At 32.5% G+C, this 21,588-nt stretch overlaps 3 protein-coding genes across 3 annotated transcripts; 2 read left to right on the top strand and 1 right to left on the bottom strand.

The window, feature by feature from the left end:
• The first annotated feature begins 4,195 nt into the window (after positions 1–4,195).
• On the top strand, positions 4,196–7,880 carry LOC140986639 (phosphatidylinositol:ceramide inositolphosphotransferase 2-like). Its single transcript, XM_073454949.1, has 12 exons — positions 4,196–4,655; positions 4,814–4,903; positions 5,741–5,827; positions 5,931–5,999; positions 6,081–6,161; positions 6,369–6,440; positions 6,587–6,644; positions 6,730–6,832; positions 7,037–7,132; positions 7,216–7,262; positions 7,373–7,491; positions 7,575–7,880. The coding sequence occupies exons 1-12, from the start codon at positions 4,620–4,622 to the stop codon at positions 7,653–7,655; spliced, it is 939 nt and encodes a 312-aa protein (XP_073311050.1). The 5' UTR covers positions 4,196–4,619; the 3' UTR covers positions 7,656–7,880.
• Positions 7,881–13,292: 5,412 nt separating this feature from the next.
• On the top strand, positions 13,293–17,414 carry LOC140986649 (serine/threonine-protein kinase BSK6-like). Its single transcript, XM_073454959.1, has 10 exons — positions 13,293–13,773; positions 13,870–14,081; positions 14,351–14,486; positions 14,630–14,763; positions 14,850–14,955; positions 15,091–15,176; positions 15,270–15,458; positions 15,983–16,147; positions 16,224–16,337; positions 16,913–17,414. Exons 1-10 carry the CDS (start codon positions 13,692–13,694, stop codon positions 17,153–17,155), a joined length of 1,467 nt encoding a protein of 488 aa, XP_073311060.1. The 5' UTR covers positions 13,293–13,691; the 3' UTR covers positions 17,156–17,414.
• A 159-nt stretch (positions 17,415–17,573) lies between these two features.
• Positions 17,574–19,709, bottom strand: LOC140986658 (uncharacterized). The gene is made up of 2 exons (XM_073454971.1): positions 18,915–19,709; positions 17,574–18,001 (listed from the first exon to the last, which is right to left on the bottom strand). Exons 1-2 carry the CDS (start codon positions 19,307–19,309, stop codon positions 17,761–17,763), a joined length of 636 nt encoding a protein of 211 aa, XP_073311072.1. The 5' UTR covers positions 19,310–19,709; the 3' UTR covers positions 17,574–17,760.
• Positions 19,710–21,588: the final 1,879 nt, after the last annotated feature.

Below are 21,588 nucleotides of genomic sequence, written 5' to 3' on the forward strand. Positions count from 1 at the left end.
CGTTTGGTTCATGACGAGATGAGATCATGATAAATTAAAATATACAAATAACTAACTATATTAATCAGATTGTATAATTCAATCCAAACGACATGTGAGCCTCATAACATATGGATTTAATTGTATTGCGTGGATTTGGTGATAAACTCGTACGAGTATTTTAGTCATAGGCAAAGGGTTTTCAAACAATGAAGTAAAATAACCTTGTTAAGATTTTTGGCGCATAAATTCCACCACTTTGGAACGATTCTTGGAAGAATATGGAATACATCTTAATCCACATAATTAGATTATGTAATATATTTAATAGAGCATTAAATGAAAGTTTGATAATTTGGAACACATGCAGTTACTATATTCGAAAAAGATGCAGCTAAACTTTTAGAAGTCAATAGACAATTTAAATGAAGACTATAAAAATCGCAGCATTTAATACATTGAAGACCACAAAGGTAAATGAGAGATGTTATGCTAGAGTTATTATCCCTGCCGCAAAGGATAGCTCGAACTCGACTGTTACGGAATCAAATTGTCCGAACAAAACGATCGACTATCTAGCTAGTCAAATCTTTAACTTTATTAAAACTCCCAAGAGTCATAAGATCGATCGTCGACGAGTTTGCTTCTTTCGTTACATAATTGATCAAGAATGTAGAGTTATTACAAGTGTAGAGTTTCAGAAATTAATCTTGAATGATCTATTTGCCTCTCTAGACTGATTTTCTATTGAACTTGTTCCGAGTAAATTTGATTCCAAAATAGCTTGTTATTTCAAAGTAAACTAGTGAAGTGGAGTCATACTAATGGTTTATAGACTAATACATGAGAAATATATAAAAAAAATAAACAAAAGGACAATTATCAGATACCATGGAGGCATGGACCACGAATATCGATCTCATTTTGAATCCAAATTACGCGTGAAATATACAATGACACTTAGAATTGTATAATCAATAAAAGTGACAGAATTAAGCATTCGAAGCCACTTGCTTCGTGCTGTTGAAATGATAAATTATGAATTGAAGTGGTCCAAAGAGCATCTCCCCACCCATCCAAGTGTCCGAACAAGTCATAGTGTTGTTTATTCGACTAACGTAACAGATATTACGTTAACCAAAGTTAGCGACTGCATATTCTATATACAAACACGAGGATATTATTATAGCATGTATCGTCGTCCCCTTGCTTGAAATATGAACCAAAATATTACATGGGATGATACATTAACATGGTGGTATTGCAAATAATTCTCGAATAAACAACATGGGATGTCAGAGTGATTGGAGGGGGCTGTCTCTTCATTTTTCCCGAAAATTTAGGTTTCATCTCTCCAAATTTCGCAACCCATTAGATTTTGCCACTTTCTCCCAAAATATTGGATCCAGCGTAGATGTTAGAAATGATTCAAGCAAAATTCAGGTTGGATAAGTTGTCAAGATCTGAATACTTCTGTCATGTCGAGTTAGAAGAAATACACTAGCTACATCTTGAAACTTAATTATTTTTAACTAAAAATATAACTTTGAATGAAAATATATGCATGTAAAAATGAAAATTATTAATAAATATTTGCACGGGAGTCGTGGCAAGCCAAACCATCTAGAAGGAAAGTATAGCCAGGTACATCATTGACGGTGAATTGCCTGCCTGATGGCTTGACTAAGGCAACCCATCTGGCAAATTATTATATATTTTTATTGTAAGCTATAATTAATAAATGACGTAAATAATGGATTTAATTTAAGTAAATTAAGGACTATATTGAATTGGGAGTGGACGAGATATTTTAGAAAGATGATGTGATATCAGTTACATAAATTAATAAGTTAACTAATTTAATTTATCGTTATCAGTTTTTACTACAATTTTTAATTAAAAAAGAAAGGGTTTAGATATATAAATAAATGAAATATTAGTGTTTGGATTAAACTTTTATCTGGAATAGAAAGGTATAAAAATTGGTTCTTGACGACTGAGGCCAATAATGAAAGTCTAAGTTGAGAATATGAAAATCAAAATCAAAATTTTCAAATTTATTTCTCAGTCAAATCTATATCGTAAAACCATCGGTTTCATAAAAAAATGTGATTTTGTTTTGACAAATATTTGTAAAATATTTTTAAAAATTGTTTTAAGAATAAATATGCTCGTTTGAACCACTATATTATAATAATATTTTTACGGTTAAAATGTTTTAAAAATTCTAAAACATCAAAAAAAACCTTTTAACTATTATTCAAAAATATAAGTGGAGAATAATTTTTTAAAAAAGATTTGTTCAAAGTACATATTTTAAGTTTTTTTCAATTGTGAAGCACTAAAAACATTTTTAAAATAATTGTCCAAATAGAATACGTGAATTGAAACAAACATTCTCTAAACATCGGTCTATTAATTATAGAATAAAGATAAATAATATTAGTGAGTCATTATGAAAATTGAATTCGAAGTTATAGATAATTTTATTATCTAAATTCTAAAATCATCTACAACATTGCATTTGAATCCAAATATTTCATATTTGGATTTGAAAATTAAATCAAATGATTCCATATAAAATAGATTTCGAAACCAGTACAATGAATCAAAGGATAAATTAAACTAACATTTGAGAATTTAAAATTCATTAAAAAGTAAATTAATCCAAATAAACACAATATTTTTTAAAATTATAAATTTAAAATTCTCGACCTCAAATTCTCCAATCCAAATATTTGTCAATTGGTACCATACTATTTCCAAATGGAGTATGTCTATTGTGAGACGGTTTCACGAATATTTATCTGTGAGACGGATCAACCTTACCGATATTCACAATAAAAAATAATACTTTTTCATGAATGACCCAAATAAGAGATCCGTCTCACAAAATACGACCCTGTAAGACCGTCTCACACAAGTTTTTTCTTTCCAAACGTCGGTTATGGGAATATTATTAATTAGGAAATCTTGGGATTAAAGAAGATTAGTTAAAATAGTGGGCACGTGGACGTAGATGGTAGAACATTATAAAAAGCTAGTGTTGTTTGTCTCGTGATCGACTCTCCTTTAATCTTACCTAATGACAACGTGACAGAGCGAGCATATTCACAAACTTGCATAATCCATTCCCGTTCCCATTTCAATTTCCAATTGCCATACCACAAAATAGTCTTACCATGAAAACTTAACGTACTCGATTTGATTTTTTTAGAGAAAACAACAAAAAAAATTAGGTTTATAACATATAAATGCAATTAACTCCTCTTACAAATAAAGATTTATGTGACTTACTGTGTTATAAGAGAAATATTACATTTGTCATAGTGATGGTAAATACAACATTTGAGTTAATATGGGTAAAAACCATTTCTCTTGATACAATAATTAGAGTTAATTTATTCGACTTTAACATCTCATTAAAGTGCTATACTTAATAGGCCGGATTTATTGGATTCCCCTGGCATGCTTGCTTACAATCCTCGGCCAAATGGCGTTCAGATTCATGCTTTGTTCAAATATTATGTCACAGATATTATAATATTTGTTTTGGAATTATTTTAATCTGGAAAGTATTATATTATAAACTATATTTTACATGTCAAAGTATTTTTAAATTTGGAAACGTCAATTTGATTATACCGAAGCAATCGATCGAGTAAGAAATGTGTATTTATATATTATTGACAGAATGTGTAAGTATATACGCACTGTTTATGTCTATATGTTATTAATATTATTATTTTGAAAAATAATATAAAGTAATTATTATTTGGTATATTGGTTGTTTTTTCATATTAAAAATATAATTCTTTATATACGTGAGCTTAGAAGGCTTTTCTTAACAATTTAGGTTAGTAAATCATCGACGAATTACTTAAAAAAAAAACTAATATTTCCTGTTTCCCAATTACAATATATAGAAATTTCAAACATATTAAATTTCTAAAAAATATGTATTTAGATCAAGGAAAAAGAGAATTCCTCCTAACTTATTTTATTAAAAACATTTATTTCTTTTTTTATTATTAAAAACATTTATGTACTACATATATATTGCATGTGACAAGATTATTAGTTTAAATCCCTATTAAATTTTCTTTCCAATTTTTATTTTATTTTATTTTATTTTATTTTATTTTATATTATATATAAATCTTTACCTTTCCACCTTCCTCCCTGGTTATGTTGACTGTCCGTGTTCAACTCGCGTTTTATTTTTTTATTCAGACAATGGGAGACGAATCAAAACAAAATTAGTACAAATTTAGTGAGTGTGAGAGAGAAGCAAAAACACAATAAAATATATATTATGAGCGGAAAAATAGAGGAAAAAAAACGAACAACTCTATAACCCAGTTTGAAGAGAGAGTAAAGGGTCTTCTGTTGTGATTTTGATTTCAAACATTCGAAATTTCTTTTCGCATATATCGGCCGTTATATTCAAAGATCCTCGTTTTGGCAGCTGGGTTTTGTGTGTTTCTTATATTGGAGCGGAATTTTCGGTTTTCTCTGTGGATTCTTGATCGAATATTGAAAAAAGTTGAATTTTTGTGAGGGATGAAGGATGCTGATTTCCAGAAGAGTTTTTCTCTGACGTAGTATGGCATTGCTGTCGTCTGAAACTCACAGAGAAGATGTCGTTTTATTACATAGGTCGCGAGGCTTCAAAGGTTGGACCTTTTTTCCTTGCACTTTTGGTTAATATATGCTCTTTCTGTTTCAGTTGAATGATTTCTGATTTTCCTTTTTCTTCTTTTTTACTTTAATTTTCATGCTAGTCTTAGAGACTCTTCTTATTGATTTGTGTTTTTGTATTTCTGATGTGAAGTTATGGAAAAGAATTTGTGCCGAAACCACAACAGAAATCAAGCTTCTTGCAGAAAATTGGAAGTACATTTTAGGGGGCATCATCTGCCAGGTTTGTGCTTCTTTAAATTTCGACGGATCAGTCTCTGCTTGATTCTGGTGTTGGGTATTTGCTGGTGAGATAGAATCAGAGCCATATTCCGAGAAAGATACCGATTTTAATGGACAACATGTATTGTAAAAATCTGAGAACTCGATGTTTAATCCTTTCTGATTTTTTAGCTATTCTCGAATTAATCAACAACTATTGTGTAGATGATAGAAATTTTTGTTATGATATCTGTGGCTACAACTTTTGGGTGGTCAATGGTCAATGCATAGAAGCTTACTTCTGTAGGATTTTTTATAGAAGTCAACAAAAGCATGAAACAGGCATGTTTTGAAGATGGGATTGAAGAAACAAACGTGTTTAAAAAATGGATGCCAAAGAAGAACCCATGTTTCAAATTACTTTTTACTTCTAATGGCTACCTTTTGATGAAACTTTTTTGGGTTATTTAGAGGCATACTCGGATAAACTGATTGGTAGGAGAAATGAATATCAGATGTGTGTGTTGAAATGGTGAATTTGTAAATTTACTGGGAGCCTAGGTATAACTTATAAGACAAACCTGCCACTTATAGTAAGTTTTTTCTCTAGAACTAGTACGAGTTTCTTGTTATTCATTCCAATATTTTGGCCAATGGTTCAAGTTTTTTGGGAAGTTTGTTTTTATAAACGTGATATTTACAAGATATTTGTCATTCTTTGGGCATTAAATTCGTTTTTCGGAAGGATGGTTGCTTCTCTCTAGCACCTTTAATTGTCATTAGGTTTCCTTGGATGGAAATTGGCTATGTGCTCTCCTGTTTGTAATTTATGATCTTTGTCTTTGTCGACTTTTACCAGTACATCCATGGGCTGGCAGCTCGAGGAGTCCATTACTTTCATCGACCAGGACCAATACTTCAGGATGTTGGCTTCTATCTTCTTCCAGTAAGCTTAAAATATTCTTCTAATGCTGTTGCTTAACACTATTGGTGCCATTTTTTTCAGTTCTGGAGATTTTCACTCGTGGTTTCATTTTCCTGTACTGTAGGAGCTCGGGCAAGACAGAGCTTACATTAGTGAATTTGTTTTTACATTTGTTTTTTTCTCTTTTGTGTTGGTGAGTTTTCCTTCTATGCTTCAGTCTTTTCAATGTCTCTGGGAAGACCAATGCACTAAATATCCACGATGCTTCCTGCAGTGGACTTTCCATCCTTTCATTACAAAAAGCAAGAAGATCTACACTGTCTTAATATGGTGCAGGGTATTGGCATGCTTAATTGTAAGTGAGAGTTTTGACGGTCTTTTAATAAAGTCTTCGTGCACTAAGTTTGTAATTACGTTGTTTTATAACAACCAATGAATGAACCTTGTCAATTGTCAAATCTCAATAGAAAATGTATCTTTGGCCGTGGACACTATGGTCTATTTTATAGCATTCCCGAAGAATCGATGATAATGATTTTGTAGCTAATTCCCTTTGTTGCAGGCTTCTCAAATTCTTCGAATCGTAACTTTCTACTCTACACAACTACCCGGTCCAAACTATCATTGTCGGGAGGTAAAAATGGCACGAATTATTTTTTCCACAATGGATATCTTGAGCTTTCACTTTCGGCTGAAGATGTTTGCCATCGTTTCATGTTTCCTTCACAATTTATAAATGGATATATTATAATTTATTGAAAATTTTTATGAATGATTTAGGGATCAAAATTTGCCACGCTGCCTCGTCCTGATAATATTTTGGAAGTTCTATTAATAGGTAACAATCGCCATGATTTATTTCTGCTGTTCTGAATAGTTTTTTAAAAATCCTTTTGTTCATTGGAATAGTTATGGTTGTGCAGTTCCTAGCGGAGTGCTTTTTGGTTGTGGTGATTTGATATTTTCATCTCACATGATATTCTCCCTAGTCTTTGTTCGGACATATCATAAGTACGGTACTCGAAGGTAAATATCATAGGCTATCTCATGATATACTTTTTAATTGAACAGATACATGTATTAAATATTTGATAAGCGGTCTTTGTTTGTAACATAAGGAAAAAAGGGTCCATTATGAGAGGGAGGGATTTTATTTATTTTTAAACCCCAAAAATGCCCTCATTTAACCTCGGTTCTCTAAAGTTTTTGTTTATTGGTGAGGTGTTCCAGGTTTCTGAAGCAGTGTGCTTGGTTAACCGTCGTAATCCAGAGCTTGTTGATTATTGCAGCGCGTAAACATTATACAGTCGATATAGTTGTTGCATGGTAAATATATGCTTACTTAAAGATTCCTTCTTTAAATTCAAAATTATGATGTAATAGATTTTCAACGCCTGATTTTGTTCCAGGTACACTGTTAATCTAGTCGTGTTCTTTATCGACAAAAAAATGCCAGGTTGGTGTTTATTTTTCTTCAAAGCACTTATCTGTTTTATAATCTATTTATCTTATCAGAACCCCATTTTTTCTAAATCTTGAGCCTTAACTTGAAAATTGTTTCCGCAGAACTTCCAGATCGTTCTGGAGCCGCAGGGCTCTTGATCCCGTTGAGCAAGGATAGCAAGACTAAGGAAGAGATTAATCACAAATTCTTGAATGGAAGCACTGGAGATTCTGTTGACTGGGTACAAAAATTATATTTTACCTTTCTTTTACCTGCTTGACGAATTTGACGAGTTGCATTTAAAATTGCTTGTTTTATCTTCAGAGGTCAAGAACTCAAATTAATGGCAAGATTATTGAAGAAGGAAATATTGTACATGTTGAGGCAATTATCAATGGTTTATGATGAAGAAACTAAACACGCGTGCTGTTGCTGAAACTAATACATTGTTGTTGGTCATTTGACTTCATGATTCTCCGCACAATCAGTATACATCAATTGTATTCAATATCATGCAAGTCGGGTGATTTCTTTCAAACTTTTGTATGTGTCATAAAAAAATATTCCATAATGTATCTTGGAATTCCATATTTTCTTATTCCTTGAATCATTATTTATCTTCATCCTTAATCTATTTTCCATTCTTAAAAATATCTGGGAATCTTTAAATGGTACCAAGAAAACAATCTTCTCTTCTGGTAGATCATATAAGGCAATACAGATGGATATTGAAACTCAATGTATTTGGTTGTGGTGGGAGGAAACACTCGGTTTTCTAATAGATATAATTTAACATGAATTTTTCTTTTTATGTTGGATAAATGCCCATACACCCAGCTCTTTTGGTCAGTCCTGAGTAGAGGTACAAGTCGAGCTAAGCCGGTTCGTGACTCTATTGAGTTTGAGCTATTTCGAACTCGTAACAAGTTCGAACGGATGGAATTTCTTAAGCTCGTATACAAGGCTCATGAGCAAACGTTCCTTGTGGTCTGCCCTAAGAACTGTCAGCCGCTAAAACGTAATGAGCTTTTCTCAGTCCATTTTCGTTTATCCTACTTTCCCAGTTATCATGATCGCCATACCCGTATGTTTGGATAGTTTTTTGGTGGTGAAATGGATATATCTGTGGGGAAACACATACTTGCCCTAAATCTCGACAGAGGAGAAAATTTTCCCTGCTACTCAAGAACCTTTCAATATTGGAAACATGTCCTTGTCTTATATCCAATTGAATCTTGAATCACATGTCTTGCAGAGGCTACCCCCCACTATGTCTACCCTTGAAAGGATACATTTCTTGATTTAGAGATGAAAAATTGGCCTAATTCCATGTGCTAGTAGGATCCCATCTGTTGAATTTTTCCTCTCTGTCGAAAATTTCTAGGACCATGTCCAAACTTGGAATATACTACACTTTGTTGTGTTTGGGCCCCCATGAATTTCCCTTTTATCTGCAATACAATGGTTACAAAATTTATGCTGTGTCCTTGTCTGGATCTATCTTTAGTTCTGCGTCACGCGTACATTTCCATAAGCAAATTAAAGTTTGTAGAGTAAATGAAGCAAACATAAAATAAGGTGTTGTAGCTGGCATGTTATAAAATTACATGTTTTGTGTGTATTAATGTTCTTTCCCACACCAATAAGTTAAGTACGAGGTTTTATGTAGGTTGAGCTGAAGTTGATTTGGGTCCAAATTTGTATGAGGCTTAGATTGGTCCATTTTGATTGTAAAATGAGTCCATGTCACTGCACGACAATCTCTCCTAATTCTTGATTTGGATTTGATCCAAAAAGTGTCGTGCCTTTGCTCTTTGGGAAATTCTTTATAAAATTTAGTTCCAAATGGAAACGACATATGATCGAAAATTCGAAATGATAACTTTTTCGAACATGTTCCTTTTAAGCACACATGAGTGTTGGATGAACACTGACATCACATGTAAGCCATTAATTGAAATCTTTAAGAATTAATATTAAATCATCAAGATGTTTAAAATTATCCGTAGTCGAAAGAAAACATTGATGTATATTGTGTCAAATTCTCATGTTATGTGTATAAAAATTTGGGCAATTACCATTTAGCGCCTATGTGAAAACGCAAAAAACTCATAATATATTATAAGAATTAATGAATTTTAAAAACAATGAAATTTCTTGTGGTAAGATCTTTTCTTCTGGAAATGTTAAAATAATTATTTTAAGAATATTAACCCAAGTGGTGTCAATATCGATGATCTACAAGAAAAATGAGATATTAAGGAAATTTTCTTCGAATAATCCAAAATCATAGTCAAGTCGAAATCCAAATCCAATTTCTTTTCGATTAATGTAAATTATCCGTAAGATTAAAAATAAAATAAAAAATGTTGGAGTAGACTCTTGACTCGTTCATGATACAAGAATCGTCTATTTAAATTTGGAATTGAGACCGAGTCCAAATTCTAACCATTTGAACCGCGTTTTTAGCCTCTTGTAGATTCCAACAAAATAAGTCATTCCCCTGTGGATGTGGTATACATAGTGCTCTAAAAGGTGTTGTTATATGGACGTCGGATGATCGTCCACCACCTCGATTTTTAGAAAGTTGATGTCACTAGGGTTGTTAAAAAAATCGAACACCCAGACTATCTAGTCATTGTCTAAGTGATCGTCTAATTTAATATATAATTTTTTTTATTTTACTTTTTTTAAAAAATATTGTTAGACATATTTTTCAATAACTTTGTATCAGATAAAGATGAAAAATTTTCCATTGATTTTGAGTTTCAATCCGATATAAAAGAATTATTGGAGAAATATAAAATTGAACTAGAAAAATTAAATATTTAGGTATAAAAGAAAAATAATCTAGATGCTACCTAGGAAGTGGTATGCTACCCGTCGACGGTTTTTTAAACATTGGATATACACATGTTGATTGCAATTTCACCAAATTATTCTATCACCCATAATTATCGAGTATTATATTATTAAGACAATATTCTTTATTAGGGTTAACACATCATGATCACCTGTTTGCATTTAGAATACACTTTTCTTATATGGTAACTTTTTATGTAAAATAAGTATATTTTAAATTAGTTTTCTCTGTTTTTTATTTAGTTGAGTGTAATGGTTTTTATTATAACTTTAATTTTTTGATAAATTTTATTTTATTCTTGTTTTGTATTTCTAATTTTTTTGTTAAGATAAAATTTTTGGTTTGACAAGGACAATTTTTTAAAAATTAGTAAATCCTAAACGGACCTCACAATTTTTTTAATCTTGAAAACTCGTAGCTGTTATTTTTGGTGTATTTTGGGTAAACTCAGTAATCTGTAAACCACGTTAACCAGATAAATAACACTTGATAAGCCTTGTATTGTAACCTCACAGTTGGGATGACAGAGGCAGAGAAGATTAAACCTCTGACTTTTTTGTAGATGTTCGTCATACCCTACCATCTAAGATACCCCTCGAGAACTATATGAACCTCACGCTTGTTCATCATGGGTATGGGATTTATTATTATTTGTTTTTCAGTCAGTGAAAGGAAAGATTATTATAATTATAATTGAGTCTCGAACTTGAGACATCATCTTATATGTAAATTGTACTATATGAGGTACGAGTCATCGGTGGTATGAGAGTTATTGTTACGAGCATGAGATAACAACTTTTATATGAAATATAAACATGGATAAAAACAAATACGCTAGTACAAAATATGCATATTATCGAAAATATTGTTAATATTTTCCTACGAATCAAGTTGAAATGTAATAACTTGTTCATGTTTAAAGTTCCAACCTTCTCAAATAATTCATTTTATACTTCAAATTAACATTTTACAATAGAAGAATTACCATCCAAAACAAAACTAGTGATCATATACTAAAATCGTATCAATTTTATGATATTGCAAAAACTGCCTTGGAATTGGTCTCCTTCGTTTAATGAACAAGAACTGCGTAACAAGCAATCTGCTATTAGAATACCCAGAAAAAGACAGGACATAAATTAAAAATTATTATATCGTTCTTTAGCAATTAACGAGTCTTATGTATAATCATAGAATTAATTATCAAAGCATTTTAAAAATAAAATAATAATTAATTTGTGAGAGAAGTTTGCATAACTGAGGATTTGGTCGACGTCACAGGATATTTTGACTCTGACTTCTATTTTTCTATTCAAACCATTCTTATTCTCTCTTGCCGGCTATCCACGTACCAAATTTTTTTTTTTTTTTTTTTGAAAATCAATTATTATTATAGAAACTTTTTAAATTGTAATTATAAGACATTTACATTTTTAAGGCTCATTGTGGCTGCGTGTACATCTCTGGCAGCCTTTGAGCGAGTGCCCAGTTAAAATACACAAAATATCAATTTTAATGTGAGAACCCGAATAAATAATTTCAGCATATAGTAAATTCAGCCGACAAAATTCTATAGTAGCAACAATTTCAGTTGATAGTAAGTTCAACAGTCATCAGGCGAAAATTCAGTTGTCGAAATCCAGCATATTATATCAATAGTCAGCTGCTGATTCTGATCCAAATTATCATGCCAAATAATGACATTGATTGGGAGGCTAACAATAAGATTTTTGCCTATATATAGCACACGAATTTCTGAATTGGTTTACACAAATTCTGAGTAAATTACTCGAAACTTAAAAGCAATATTTTGAGCTAAGATAGGGCATTTTCAAGCGGTAGTACATTAGCATTTTCGAGCAGCAATACATAGCAAGAAAATAAACCACGTCCAAGTGTCGGACGAAATTATTTTAGCAAATTAATGTAAGTGTGCTTTATGTTTTAACTCTTGATAATCGTTTTAAAACCAACCAGCATATATGTATGTATGAGTTTTGAAATATGTATTTCTGAAGCACTGAAAATTGTGAATTAATGGTAAAATGTATATTCCGAACATGTGTGATTCATGTTATTCCTGATTTCTGTCTCACCTTTTAGATGCTTAAAATATAAGAAACTGATATAAGTTAGTGCATACAATGATACATGTTATTCCGAATATATGTTGTTTTTGTTTTGAATATATGTATACAAGTTTTATGTTGAAATTATCTAAAAGGATATAAGGATTCACACAATTTTCTGAGTGACAATCATATAATTCATCCTCGCAAAGCCCTCTCAGATAAGAATTTAGAAGAGATGTCAACTTCTGGGGCTGGTGAAGATGATTCAATAACGACTGCTTTTTAGTTTCTGATTTTGTTTATTTGCTACATTTGTTAAACATTAAGTTATTTTGATGTATATGTTGTTTTACATTTCCGTCGTTGTAAAACAATATTTGAAATTATATAAAATGAATGTTCAGTATTATTAATATATATACTGGTTTTGAAGTTCTCAAAACCATATTTGTAAAACAATATTTGAAGTTATATCTTCTGAGACTTGTTGTTCTCAAATATACGTTTGAGAACAACGCCAGTGTCAGCTGCCGCTCGATTCTTGGGAGTGACATTAACCATATATTTATAAAGTTGTAACATTTTTATTATTATATTTTTTTGTTGAATTACTAATAGCCTACTAATTATGTTTTAACCATCAGTCTTGGTCATCCTTACGAAATCACTTAATTAAATGACTAATATCATTGTCATGTTTTAATAATTACGTAGTTGAAATTTTTTATGGTGGCATGCACATATGCTTAACAATGTAATTATAAAAATTTAACAATGATATTAACAATTTAATTATATATTTTTCAAGAAAGAAACCAAAAATGGTAATGGAAACATAATTGCACGACTAAAAATGTCACACATCAACACATTTCATATTAAAATAGACATTTTGCTTTACAAGAATCAAATTTTCAAACCTATCAGTTTGTTTCATTTTTTGAATATTTTATTTTCAAAAATTACATCGTATTTTTTTGAATAACTTTAAGTGTGATTGTGCTAATGTGCTTCGTTTACGTGTGTGTATAACAAGAGATTTGAACTGAATTTTAATTATACAAAATGACAAACTTACTAAATAAATTTCATTTGAATTGTAGTGAGATATTAAAATAGACGGCATAAAGTGATAGGCGTACAAAAACAATTCCTCACGTATCCGTTCTATCCATGTTGATTCGAGGCTAGTAACTTTTTGAGAACCCGTATTCTAACTAAGGGGAAGTTGGGAGAATGATGAACGAAGATGGGATCGGGGATCATGTTGAAGAAGTCGAAAAATCAAGAAAGGCAGCAGAAAGCACAAACCAGGAAAAAAAGGATTTTTTGTTTTTATTTATTTGTAATTTTTTCAAACACAAACGTATTGATATACAACTGTTCAGAATGACACAGTAATCCCATTATTTGCATATATATAACGCATGCTATTCAAACATAAAAAAGTTCATAGCTGATTTGAGCACAGAACCTATTTAATATCTCAACAGAGGTGACCATTGAATGGGTGCACGCTGCTCAAAGTTTCCCTTCTGCTACCGGTATTCTCGCCGCAAGCTCTATGTTCTTCAATCCTCCGATCAGAGTTAGTTTATTCACGCCTTAATCACAGTCTTGACCAGTTTTTTGTTCGTGGGTTTGTGTAAAAATTGTCTTTTTGGCTTTATATTATGGGTTTCAGAGAACGGGGAGAAAAATTTGGTGCCACGCTTCAGAGAGTTCAGTTGGGAGGAGCTGAAAGCTGCAACAAACGGGTTTTCTCTAGAAAACATTGTTTCGGAGCCTGGAGAGAAGGCTCCTAATGTAGTTTACAAAGGCTTGCTCGAAAATAAACGCTGGATTGCTGTTAAGCGCTTTAACAAGTCTGCTTGGCCTGATTCTCGCCAATTCCTTGTCAGTTCACTGTTTTGTGTCTGAATTAAGTTCATTTTAATGCATGTAATTTGTATGCATAACAACTTTTGTCTAGTTATAAGACCAGCGTAAATGAATTCTCAATCTATTTCCAACATCCAGTCGATTTCATGTTGCTTAAACGGTCCGGAGAAAAGGCAGTGTTTGTACTCTTGCTGTGTTCTAATCAAGAATCAAACTAAGATTTCTGAGTTTGAGAAATAGGATAAATAGTGTTGTTTCCTTATTTTTTTGTTGGATTATTGAAGGATGAAGCTAAAGCAGTTGGAAATCTAAGAAGTGGGAGATTGGCAAATCTGATTGGATGTTGCATCGAAGGTGAGGAGAGACTGCTGGTGGCTGAGTTCATGCTCAATGACACTCTTGCTAAGCACTTATTTCACTGTGAGTTTCCTAATCTAATTCTCGTGAGTCTCGGAATTGAAGATTTGATTGTAGTCTTCTCTAGCCGTAATCTCTGTATTTAAAATGTTTCAACTTCTTGTGGATTAGTATTTTAACGTATGAGAGCGGCTGAACTGTCATAGGGGAGAACCAGCCGATGAAATGGGTAATGAGATTGAGGGTGGCCTTTTACTTGGCACAAGCTATAGAGTACTGCAGTAGCAGAGGAAGAGCGTTGTATCACGATCTAAATGCTTATAGAGTCTTGTTTGATCAGGTGAACTGTGTTTTGCTAAGATCACCTCATCGGTTTCAAGGATTTAAGTGTTGGCTCGTCTTATGTTTGGCTGCGTGGTGGTGTAGGAAGGGAATCCCAGGCTATCTTGCTTTGGCCTAATGAGGAACAGTAAAGATGGCCAAAGTTACAGTACAAACTTAGCTTTCACTCCGCCCGAATACTTGAGAATCGGTAAGCATGCAGACTTCAACTGTCCGTATGGCACAATGACAGAAACATATATAGCTTGTGGGTTTAGTTTCCAGTAAAACTGAATGGCTCTTACTCCTACAATGAGTTATACTTTTGGTCATAAAATCTATGCAGGGAAAGTGACTCCAGAGAGTGCGGTTTTCAGCTTTGGAACCATGCTGATTGATCTTCTAAGTGGGAAGCACATACCTCCAATCCATGTATTTTTTTTGCTGATTTAGGATAAATAGAATGCAGTATGTCCTAGGTTCAACGAGTCCTGACGTTATTTTTCGACTATTGTCCTCTTAAAGGCTCTGGACCTCATCCGGACAAAAAACTTTCCGATGCTCATGGATTCGTGTTTGGAGGGTCATATTTCTACTCACGAGGGAATTGAGTTGGTACGGTTGGCCACCCGATGTTTGCAGTATGAAGCACAAGAAAGGCCGAGTGCTAAGTCTCTCGTCACTTCCCTCTCGTCTCTTCAGAAAGAAACTGAGGTATGATAAAAACATGTTTGCCACTTTCTCCAGCAGTTGCAAATTTTCCCGAATTCGGACAGTTTTCATCACTCTGTTATATCTAGTGAAGTTTCAAGATTTTGGTGAATTACATAATTGTGGTAGCTTAATGATGATACCAGTAAGTTTCTCCAAGAGTACCAGTTGCAACGTTTACAATCCATTTTCATTTTGCTAAACAGTACAAGTGGCATATCGATCACCACGTGATCTTATAATTGCAGTAAAATTTTAAGATTCGAGTGATGTCATTGCTATTAGCTCCGACTCTAATAAATTTATGACCATACAAATCTGTAATGGTGGATTGACATAGATCTTGTCCATTATACCGCTATATAATTTTTATTTTTTTAAAGTATGAAGCTTTGTATGAAGGATATTGTTTATGTGGGCTTCCTTTCTGGCTTACTCTGTACACCTGATGGAAGAATTTCAAAAGTATTTGAACTGACAACATAAATTTTCCTGTAAATGATTCAAGTGTCACGACCATGTATCAGGTTCCTTCTTATGTCTTACTCGGTGTTCGGCAAGGAAACACCTTATCTACTCAACCATCGCTGTTGACACCCATGGGTGAAGCATGTCTGAGAATGGATCTCACAGCCATACATGAAATATTGGATAAAGCTGGAGACAAAAATGACGAGGGAGTTGCAGACGAGGTCTCCATTTTCGACCTCCCAAATCATATCACAATTTCTATTCATCAAAATCTGATCTGGGTTATTTCTTTCGCAGTTATCTTTCCAAATGTGGACAATTCAAATGCAGGAGACGTTGGATGCCAAGCAGCAGGGAGATTCTGCTTTTAGAGCCAAGGATTTCACTACTGCAATCGATTGCTACACACAAGTAAGTCTATGAGACTATTTGTCGTAGGGAATAATGGATTTCATAAGAATTCGATATGATGTCATATATCCACGAGGTGACACCAAATTAAAGTAATTGGTTGGGTGGAAGAGTCTCTTAACATTATAAACGACTATGTAATCTCTCGTGCCATGGCAATGTGGGACAGCAGTATCACCTATAGTTTGAGAAGCTGACACCAACAACAATCAATTTGTATGATTTCCACTCAAATATCCTTAATTCAGCTTATGATAAAAACATGAATCACGATATCTATATTGGTTCGTTAGTAGCTCTTCCCAACATCGTCCCTTAATGTTAATGAAGTCTAAGATGAGAGCCTAAAGCCGAAAAACTAGTCTATTAGGTGGCGAAATATGTCAATCTTATCAGACTCCACAATTTTTTGTAGGGGTAACGTGTGATCGCCTAATTTTAGGGTTGGTGAAAGTTAACAGGGGTGTTTCATAAGCTGCAACAAAGATTTTTCAGTTACACCTAAAGATAACCCTTGATTTCTACAACTGCTTCATAAAAGGCCTGAAACGATTTATTTGTATTTCTTTGAGTAGTTCATCGATGGTGGGACGATGCTATTTCCAACTGTCTATTCACGACGCTGCTTATCTTATTTGATGTCTGAGATGCCAAATGAAGCTCTAGGAGATGCCATGCAAGCTTTGGTTCTATCTCCAGACTGGCCAACTGCACTTTACCTTCAGGCAATTTCACTTTTCAAGCTCAAAATGGACAACGATGCACAGGAATCACTGAACGAAGCAACATATATGGAAGCCAAAAGAAACAGAAACTAAAATCTTGTACAGTTTTCTCCCTTTTCATGGATTTGGTTCTCACTTTTCTTGGTTCCTTTGTCAAACACCAGATTAGTATTTGAAATTGATAGCTAATTTACATTTTCTGGGTTTCTGGACAACCCACCAAGAAAACGACAATCTTTATCCAAAGCAACGCAATGCATGGATGAGATGCTACCAATTCAAAATTCGTCTTTAGGGCATTTTGACGAATACGAATGTAAGAGAGAAATAGAGCGCGCGTACCTGATAGCAGATGGATTGTTATTTTCCAAAACACAGACGTTATTTTGGAACTAACAATTAAAAAAAAAATTCTGAGATTCTGGAAAATTCAATTAACACCAAATGTAACTAACTGGTCGATTCTTAAGCAAAAAATATCGATCCACAAATTTAATCGAGAGAGAGCGATAATATATTTCTAAACAAACTCTAAAAAATTCAAAAATTACACGTAAAATATGAAAAATGTTCATTCAGGTGGCTGGCTGATCTTCATCACTCCAATTGGGCTCGCCCCGGTCGACAACAATGGGAACGAGCAACTCGCATTTCCAAGTTTGGTAAAATCCTCGTCAAGAGTTAATACTATACAAGACTTATGATGGGATATTGAAGTGGAAAAGCCAAGATATGACAAAAGCAAATACCATACAAGCAAGAAGAAGATTCAAAAACCGGTGACTGTTCAGGCAGCTTCTAGTTTCTGAGGCGGAAGGCGACACAGCTGAGGTAGTAGCTGTCACTGCGGCGCTATTGTCGCTTGTTTGTTGTTGCAAAGCCTCGAGATCATTAGGCCCGACTATGTTTCGCGCTATCGAATTACAAATCTCACAAGTCCTGACAATGAGAGTCGCGGTGAGAGATCAGATCGAAGATAAAACGATAATGGTTCAAACATTTCGAAATGCAATTGGGAAACTAAAAACTATTTTCATCTTATACTAGTTTGTTGGGTTCAGACTCATTGAGTAGATGAAGCAAGGCTTCAACTTTTCCAAGGCTTTTGTAGCAGAAAATTTTCAAAAATCGAATGAGTTCAAGAATTCCCACATACGGAGAGCTCGTGATCATTGGATCACTAAATCGACGAAACCGATGGAATCCGAAGATGGGTAACAAAATAAGCAAACAATCATGGAAAAAAATTAGGCTATCAAACAGGGATCAAACCTCCACTTTAGAAAAGAAGAGAATCTGGGCAAAAAATTTTAGCAACCACTCCAATTTTTTCTCTTTTGCTTTACTTTTCGCCCTTATCATGTCGCTGATAATCACATTCTTCTTTATTGATTTCACAATACTAAATCAGCGTAGTCTGTCAGCTAAGCGTACAAAACGTAATTTACCAAATTCTCACAAATTGTACTCGGAGACTGAGCAAAACAAGGCCAAATTTCATGTGTTATCTAAAACCCTCTCCCGATGTACATCATAAATTGTCCTAGGCACGCAAAAAAAACGACGAAAAGGACAAAATTTGTCGGCGGCAAATTATAACTCACAGTAAAAACGAGTAATTTGTCGATTATCGAATGCATTTACGAAAAATTATTTCTACAAAAATCACATTCCAATGGCAATTAAAATGTATTTTGATTTTGGGTTAGAAAAAATTCAGAATTGTTCATCCCTTCCAAGAGGAACATTGTAGAGAATCAGCAAAATTCACAAAATTCGAGAAAGATGAGCAACAATAAACTAACAAAAACACAGAAAAAAGGATAAGTTAAAATGGTTTAAAGTCACCAACTTGTTTCCTTTGATCTTGAACCAAGTTTCGGCACAATGCTTATGAGCAGCAGCCAGATCATCCTTACAAGAACACCCCAACTCGATAGCCACACCAAGACCAGGGCTTCTGCTCACCAAACTCAGATGACAAATCCTGCAATCCTTCTCAATTCTACTTATGTCCACCCTCTTTTCACCACTTTCTACATCAATGTCAACTGAACAATCAGAAGAATCCGCCATTGATGAAGCTTTCCTAGATTCCAAAGCCCCGGCTTCCAAAATCTCATCATAAGAGGTCTCACCATCATCCGTGGAGTAGGCGTCTGAGAAGCAAACGCTGCCCTCTTCCTCCTCCTCCTCCTCCTCCTCACTGGCGACGCCTCCCCCACATTCTAAATCTACGTGGGACATTTTTACAGTAACCGTGTTGAAGGACTAGAAGTTAAGAACCTTTAAATGCATAAAATATTACACAGTAACCCTCAAGATTGGATTTTTAAAGAACCCATTAATGGAATTCAGCAAGCTAACGCCTCTGTCTCTACGCAGAACTGCTCATTAAGGCATTCAAAGACAAATCTTTAAAGACCCATGTGTTGAATTCATATTATTACAACATTTTGGGACGAAAAAAAAAGTGAGGATTGAGAAAGAGGATATTGGATTAGGTGACCCTTCCAAGTTTCCATTACTGTACTTTAACTGCAGTTGATTATTGCTTATACCCCACATAAATTTCAACAAAGAGCAAGCAATTAAAATGTTTAGCATGTACGTAATGTGATTTGGAAATGGCGAGATATGAGGTGGATTAGGAACCAAAGAAACAAAGATTTGAGAAGGTAAAGACACTGATATATGTACAAATAACAAATGGGCAGGCTGATTTGACAAAGTTTAAGTGAGAAGTATTTAATTCAGAGTTTTGATGACTATTTTTTTTAATGAATTTGATAGATTTTTATTGACTTTTACAGAATCTCACATAATTATAAACAGATTTACGTGGATTCATGTAGAATTTTTTGCAAGATTTTTATAGAGTTTTGTTAATTTTTTTTATATAATTTTATAAAATTTGTACTTAATTATAACATATTATTTTTTTATTAATTTCTTTGAACCAATAATTAATTGACAAACATAACATTTTCAGTTTGAAATAGTTTTTCAATATTTATATTAATAAATAAATTTACGTATTTAAAAGTTAAATTTTTTAATCCTTACATGTGTATATATGTAGGTTTGTATGCATGTTTGTAAATTTTTTAAAATACATCAATTAATTAATCTGTAACTTTGTTTTTGAATTGATAATATAAATGTGAAAAGAATATTATTTAGTATTGTGTGGATATAATTTTGTATAAAAATATCATAGCTTACATATTAATTGAAAATACTAAAAAGAATTTAAAAAATCATGGTTGTTGCTATGCTATTCAAATAAAAAATTTGAAAAATAAAGATGAAAATATATATAGAGATACATTTCGAAAATTTGAGAGAGTGATAGAGATAGATGAGAGGAGAGAAGATAAGAAGAGATGTGACGTGAAGCGACATAGAGAGAAATAAATAGCTTGTATATGAGTTAGAAGTTTTAAAAATCAATCCAAATCTTTGGGTTGAACCAAATACAATTTTTGACAATTTATAGTTGTACCTTAGGATTTAATGTTTGTATGTTAATAAATTTCATGAAGTTATTAAAAGTCTATTGAAAATTTGAATACCTCTAGACTTTTATAGAGTTTTTAAAAGTCAATGTTGAATACTATTTGACTTTTTAAAACTCTATGAAAATCTATTTTGAATATCACTAAACTTTTATAGAGTATGTAAAAGTCTTAATTGAATACATCTAGACTTTTAAAATCTACAAAAGTCAATAAATCTCTTACATCAAATACACCCCGTAAGAGCATTAAGTAATAGAATAACTTTATAAAATTATACTGAGATTAATATTTTTTTCTTGTTAGAGTTGCTTTGTTATTCTATTTTCTAATTGCTATTTATTAGATTTTTAATAATTAACAGAATAATCATACACGAATTTTTTTTTTGTTTTATATTGTTACAATACATGATCATATACATTTAACAAACCAAAATAGATAATAATTAGATTCAACACCCATATGTGAAAAAGCATATGGAAGAGAGTTTAAAGAAAGTTGTAAGTTGTAAGTTGTAAGTTGTCATAGTATTTTGCCTGACGCCAATTTAACAATCTTAGAAAGTAATTTTAAATAGAGAACACTATACAAATTGTGTAAAAACATCAAATAATATATAATTATTTGAACCCAAAAAAAAAATCGTAATCAACACTTAAAAAAGGTGCCACCATTATGGTCTACCCTAGGAATATATATATATATATATATATATATATATGATAAATATATGATAAATATAACAAAAAGTATACTACGTGAGGTGACGTGACATGATGGCAATAATTTTCTGGATAAAATTTTAAAAAGTATATATATATATATATATATATATATTATGAAAATAGTATGTAACATCTACTACGAAAATAATACTAAATTTTTTGTTTGAAACTAATTTCGAAAATACTTATACATATGCATGCGAATAAAAACAATCCACAGTGCGTATTAAAAATTTATTCGATCACTGAATAAAAATAACTGAAGTTAAAAAATTCCAAA

The sequence above is a fragment of the Primulina huaijiensis genome, chromosome 1 (genome assembly GCF_012295235.1).
Source record: "Primulina huaijiensis isolate GDHJ02 chromosome 1, ASM1229523v2, whole genome shotgun sequence".
Classification (NCBI taxonomy): domain Eukaryota; kingdom Viridiplantae; phylum Streptophyta; class Magnoliopsida; order Lamiales; family Gesneriaceae; genus Primulina; species Primulina huaijiensis.

Excerpts from the sequence above, each read along its gene's own strand:
- LOC140986639 (XM_073454949.1), top strand. The coding sequence starts at position 4,620 with ATGTCGTTTTATTACATAGGTCGCGAGGCTTCAAAG. Across the intron at positions 5,828-5,930 it reads TTGGCTTCTATCTTCTTCCA|GAGCTCGGGCAAGACAGAGC; the intron begins GTAAGCTTAAAA and ends CCTGTACTGTAG. Across the intron at positions 7,133-7,215 it reads GTCGATATAGTTGTTGCATG|GTACACTGTTAATCTAGTCG; the intron begins GTAAATATATGC and ends ATTTTGTTCCAG.
- LOC140986658 (XM_073454971.1), bottom strand. The coding sequence starts at position 19,309 with ATGTCCCACGTAGATTTAGAATGTGGGGGAGGCGTCGCCAGTGAGGAG. Across the intron at positions 18,002-18,914 it reads TTCAAGATCAAAGGAAACAA|GACTTGTGAGATTTGTAATT; the intron begins GTTGGTGACTTT and ends TCTCATTGTCAG.
- LOC140986649 (XM_073454959.1), top strand. The coding sequence starts at position 13,692 with ATGGGTGCACGCTGCTCAAAGTTTCCCTTCTGCTACCGGTATTCTCGC. Across the intron at positions 14,082-14,350 it reads CTGATTCTCGCCAATTCCTT|GATGAAGCTAAAGCAGTTGG; the intron begins GTCAGTTCACTG and ends GGATTATTGAAG. Across the intron at positions 14,487-14,629 it reads TGCTAAGCACTTATTTCACT|GGGAGAACCAGCCGATGAAA; the intron begins GTGAGTTTCCTA and ends GAACTGTCATAG.